This window comes from Anopheles ziemanni, chromosome 3 (assembly GCF_943734765.1).
Source record: "Anopheles ziemanni chromosome 3, idAnoZiCoDA_A2_x.2, whole genome shotgun sequence".
NCBI classification, from domain to species: domain Eukaryota; kingdom Metazoa; phylum Arthropoda; class Insecta; order Diptera; family Culicidae; genus Anopheles; species Anopheles ziemanni.
In genome coordinates this window covers 89,971,945-89,977,777 of record NC_080706.1, presented here as the reverse complement: position 1 = coordinate 89,977,777, position 5,833 = coordinate 89,971,945, and the positions used below count along the sequence as shown (strand labels likewise).

At 50.4% G+C, this 5,833-nt stretch overlaps 1 protein-coding gene across 1 annotated transcript; it reads left to right on the top strand.

Annotated features, from left to right (window-relative positions):
- LOC131288850 (sister chromatid cohesion protein PDS5 homolog B-B) lies at nucleotides 1-5,833 on the top strand. The gene is made up of 7 exons (XM_058318030.1): nucleotides 1-1,256; nucleotides 1,337-3,674; nucleotides 3,757-3,893; nucleotides 3,998-4,074; nucleotides 4,145-4,407; nucleotides 4,492-4,779; nucleotides 4,842-5,833. The coding sequence occupies exons 1-7, from the start codon at nucleotides 790-792 to the stop codon at nucleotides 5,016-5,018; spliced, it is 3,747 nt and encodes a 1,248-aa protein (XP_058174013.1). The 5' UTR covers nucleotides 1-789; the 3' UTR covers nucleotides 5,019-5,833.

Genomic DNA, 5,833 nt, shown 5'->3' with positions numbered 1-5,833 from the left:
GCCAAAGGCAATTCACCATCATCACAACGAGCTTTACCGCGGCCGAAAAACTGCAAACGATGGAAATTTCGAGAGTCAGGAATTGTGGAAAACATTGAGAATACTCATCAACAAACTGGTCCACTTCAGTTTGAATCTGGAAAGCGTGGAATAATTGTGCAAATAACTACCTTCGAGGACGCCTTGTTTTGTGCTTGTGCGGGGAGTGTTATTTTCCTTTGCTGTATGCTGGAAAAAAGATATGCTCCGTGCGGCGTTCCTGTGCTACGCTAGCGTAACGGAAAACTGACCATTTTGTTAGAAATCCAGCCGTTCTGAGCAAAGACGGATTGTTACGGCTAGAAAATAAGCAATGAAAAATCGTGCCCGCTCAGGTTGTTCCGTTTGGTGAAATTTCGTGCTGAAGAAAAAGAAGAAGACTGTCTGAAAGGAGCACACTATTTTGCAAGTTGCGCCTCAAAGAAATAGCAAAATACATCAACACCCCCCGGTTGTTTGATGCTTTAGAGAAGAAAAGTGGTGAAAGTGTTATATTTTGGCGGAGTTTCTAGTGATAACCGTGGCCGCTTCCCTTCGTATGTGTTGTTTGGGGTTGTCATTGTTGACGACGCTCTGGAGTGCAGCGGATCGGATGTAGTGGCTGTGTTTGGCTATTGGTTTCTCCGTGGAGTACAAAGCAAGCTGTGTCAACACCTTCTTGGATATTGCCCAACGACGCCTCGTAGGATCCTTTTTTCACCCTAAACAAGCAAACAAAACACCAGAGGGGGGTAACGTTGGCCGCGGAAAATGGCCGACATAACGTACCCGACCGGGTGCCGGCCGATCAACGAGGATCTCGGACAGGATGAGCTGATCCGGAGGCTGAAAACGCTCACTCACACGCTGCAGGCGATGGGCCAGGACGAGGGCATGTATACGCAGTACATTCCCCTGGCGGTGCACCTGGCGGACGAGTTCTTCCTACAGCATCCATCTCGCGATGTCCAGCTTCTGATTGCGTGCTGTATTGCGGATGTGTTGCGCGTATACGCGCCCGAGGCACCGTACAAGGATCAGGACCAGATCAAGGGCATCTTCATGTTCCTCATCCGGCAATTGAATGGGCTGCGCGATCCGAAGGATCCGGCATTCAAGCGGTACTTCTACCTGCTGGAGAATCTGGCCTATGTCAAGTCATTCAACATGTGCTTCGAGCTCGAGGACTGCCAGGAGGTGTTCTGTACGCTCTTCAGTTTGATGTTTAAAATTGTCAAGTAACGTATCATTGATTATTTAAGTTATTGTGTTACTGTACACTGACCTGTTGTATTCTACCTCTTCTCTCTTCTTTTAGTGACGAGCATAGTTCCAAAGTTAAAACATTTATGCTTGATGTTCTCGCACCACTTATTACCGAGTCCGACTCCGTATCTTACGATCTGCTCGATCTCATTTACATCAACATCGTCGAACCGCTGCGTACTCAAAAGCGGAACGCGTACGAGCTGGCAAAGGAACTGATCGTCAAGACGTCCGACACGCTCGAGGCGTACACGCAGGCATTCTTTAATCAGATCCTGATCCTGGACAAGTTCGACAAGCAGTATCAGATCATGCCGAAGATCTACGACGTCATCTATGAGCTGAACGTGATGGCACCAAACATCCTACTGTCGGTGCTGCCGCAGCTCGAGTGCAAGCTAAAGTCGGCCCTGGAACAGGAACGACTGAAGGCCGTCTCGATGCTCGCCCGGATGTTCTCCGAGCCCGGGTCGAACCTGGCGCGCCAGTACGGCCCACTCTGGCGGCACTTTCTCGGCCGGTTCTACGATATTGCGGTGCCGATCCGGATCAAGTGCGTCCAGAGCACGATGCACTTCCTGATCAATCATCCCGGTCTGCGCAAGGACATCATCGATATCCTACGCAACCGGCAGCACGATTCGGACGAAACGGTTCGCTACGAGGTGGTGATGGCGATCGTCGAAACGGCTAAACGGGATTTCCAGATCGTGTCGGAGTCGGAGGATCTGCTCGAGTTCGTCAAGGAGCGCACACTGGACAAGAAGTACAAGATCCGCAAGGAGGCCATGAATGGGTTGGCGATGATCTATAAAAAGTACCTCAGCGACACAAACGTACCGGAGGCGACCAAGCGCGCAGTCAACTGGATCAAGGACAAGATCCTGCACGGCTACTACATGACGGGTATGGAGGATCGGCTGCTTGTCGAGCGGCTGCTCATTACCTGCCTGGTGCCGTACCAGCTGCCCGCCGAGGAGCGCATGAAGAAGCTATACCAGCTGCTCGGCACAATCGACGATAACGCGACCAAGGCTTTCATCGAGCTACAGAAGAATCAGCTTAAAGTGCGCCGCAGCGTCGCCGACTGGATCAAGCTGCACCGGTTGAAAGAGCTAACGCCGGCGCTGCAGAAAGAGCTCACCGTAAAGTGCGCCAACATCGCCAAACAGCTGCCGGATCCGGTGAAGGCACAGGAGTTCCTGCTCAAGTTCTCCGCCCAGATGCGCAAAGATCCGAAGCTGATCGTCGAGATGGAGACGATCCTCAAGCGGGACGTGTCGTGCAAAGAATGTGCCGACACGATGGCGATCGTGCTGAAGAAGCTCGGTCAGCCGATCATGACCAACAGCTACTACAACACGGTCAAGATGCTGCTCGAGCGCATCGCCTCGGTGATGGTGGACAAGCAGTCGATCGGTGTACTCATCGAGCTGATCCTCGAGTGCATGAAGGGCCAGACGGATGTGATCGAGCAGGTTGGACTGCCGCGTGAATCAGCTGGCGAGCGTGGCCTCAAGCTGTTGACCGTGCTAGCGTACGTGTTTAGTGCACACTTCCAGCACGACGAAATTCTCCGGCACATGATCGGACTGCTTTCGTTCGATGAGCCGTATGCGGCTCCGTACGTGCTGAAGGCGTTCACGTACCTGGGTCGCTACAAGGCATTGATTGATTCACACCCGGGCGTCCTGAAAGAACTGGCACCGCTGTGTAAAGAGTTCGCGATCGTCGGCACGCCGAAGCAGGCGAAACACGCCATCCGCTGCATGTTTGTCAATACACAGTCTGGTGTCGGTGGTGGTAGCGGTGGCGTCGGCAGTGCAACCACCACCGCCTCAGACCCCTCCTCGGGCGGGCCGGATCTATCCGGCATCGACATCTTTCCAGATATCATCGAGAGTCTCCGGTTGACGTTGGATCCGCAGTGCGAACACTACCGCACCGCAATCGTCACTCTCGGGCATATCGCGTACAACCTGCCGGAAAAGTTCCACGTTCAGATCAAGAACATTATCTCTCGCAAGATCGTCAAGGAGCTGTTGGTGAAGGAGACGGCCGATGGGCGTGCGAACGTACCGTCGAAGGACTGGTGCGATGAGGAGGACCTACCGGAGGAGACGCGCTGCAAGGTGGAGGGTCTCAAGACGATGGCCCGCTGGCTGCTCGGGCTGAAGAAGGACGTCGTGTCGGCGCAGAAGACGTTCCGCATGCTGAACGCGTTCATTAGCAAGAAGGGTGATTTGCTCGAACAGGGTGGCGCACTCTCGTCGGCAGAAAAATCCTGGCTGCGGCTGAGCGCTGGCAAGGCGATGCTGAAGATCTGCGAGCAAAAGGGTGTCGGGGATCAGTTCATCGCCGAGCAGTTCTACAACCTTTCCCAGCTGATGGTACGTGACAGTGCGGCGACGCTCTGTTTACAATCAAACGGGAACATATTTCATTCTTCTTTTATGCTTCCTTTGCTTACAGAATGATCCAGTACCGGAGGTACGCGATACTTTCGTGAAGAAACTGCACAAGGGCCTGAACAAGGGCGTCCCGCACAAGTGCCTACCGCTTGACTTTATGGGCTACTATGCGCTCGGTGGAAGAGAAAGCGATCGAAGGTATGTTATGGAAGTGTATTTTTGATTTTCTTTGCTACTTTAATGTGGGAAAAACCTTGCCTCCTTTGTTACGTTGTGTATTCTCATTCGTTGCTTCTTTGTAGCCTACTGCAGCAAATAAAATCCAACATTGAAACAGACGTGAATCGAAGGCGTGAATACGTGAAAACCTTTGCTACAGGTGAGAGTTTATATATAGATCAATTGGGAAGGTTTTTTTTTACTAAAACACCCTCTATACTTGTTTGCAGTTGAACGAGCTATGAGCCAGCTGCCCCACATCCTGCCGGACTATATGCTCGTGTTCGCCGTAACCGTTCTGACACACGATCCCCAGTTCACACGGCCGTCGGATCCGGCCCAGCTGCGTCACATCGAGCGATGCCTCTGGCTCGTGCTGGAGCCGCTCATCAGCAACAAGGAGTTCTTCTGTCTAGGCTTCTATAAAAATCTCATCGAGCGCATGAAGAACCACAAGGACGCGCTCAAGCCTGAGGACGAAGAAACGAACCATGTAAGTGCGCCCGTCACCATTAGTGGTGGGATTGATTTGAATTTTTGGTCATTCAAACGATTTTGTGTTATTTTTTTCTTTTAGAAACTATGGGCCATTTGTGATATTGCGATGGGACTCATACTCACTCGGATTACATCGTACGATTTGCGCGAGTTCCCGGTTGAGGCGCGCATTCCCTCGATGTACTTCCAGCCGCAGCCGGAAGACTTCCACAACACGCGCTACTACATTCCGGACGACATGTACAACCTGACTGACCGGAGCGGCAAAGGGCCGGCACCCTCCAGCTCGCTCAAGGTTACCGCCGGCCCGTCCAAAACCAAATCTCCCATCAGCAGCGCATCCGGGTCCGGAACCGCAGGCGCAACGGTACACCACCTGCAAGATAAATGAAAACATTGGGATTAATAATAAATTGTACCTTCTTTAAGGAACGGAATCAAGCGAAGGCGAACAACAAACGTCTCCAGCTGAACGAAGCCGGCGCCAACAGGGGACACAACGATGACGAGGACGACGATGAAGAGGCAGACGAGCACGAGGACGATGATGAGGATGAGGACACCTCACCGCCAGCACCCAAGCGGGCACACAAAGCATCGGATTAAAGGGGGGCACGGCATACTCCAGGTTTGTCCGGGAACGGTTGGTGTTTTTTATATATGTAACTGTAATTTATTTATGTATCATATTATGTCCGCGGAAGGTCTGCTTGTGTAAAAGGAAGAGGGATGGAGCAAGTGATCCCGTTACTCGATGATAAGACTAAAAACCGATTATTATAGCTACTAAGACGCTGCAAAAAAAGTAAATCATAGAAAACATTATTTGAAGCTGGGACAGTCCAAATTTTATTAACTAATGCTACAGCACACTGCTAGGAGATGCTTTCGAACTGATCGAACCATAATAGTGGAAGAGACTTCGCTACACTCATAAGAAACTGGCATATCCTATCCGTTGAGGAAGGAGAATGTTGGCAGATCTTTTTACTCTACGCTAAACTCTACGAGTTCCTGCTTGCTGTCTAGTTCCGTGCGAATGTGGGAATATTCTTTCGACGACGTGTTAGACGTGTTTTGTATTTTCTTTCGTGCGTTATGTACATTCGATAGGACTATCAGTAAGCTAACTTAAACTTTTTTAGAAGCCTTTCCGTTCGAGACTAAGAGACGTCTATAGAAGGAAATTGCAATCGATCGTTTATTTTCACTTCCTGTACAGATACATGAGAAAAATGGATGCAATAAGCAAATGGTTTATATTACTCAAGATAAATAACAAGGCAGTGGAAACGCTAACTAAAAGACACGAAAGAGTGAAGGTTAGCGCATTCGTTGACGAAGACAGATAATGAGAAATTAGTAACTTTTAGTGATTATGGAGAACAGAGTGGATAAGAATCTATTAAACAGCATGGCGT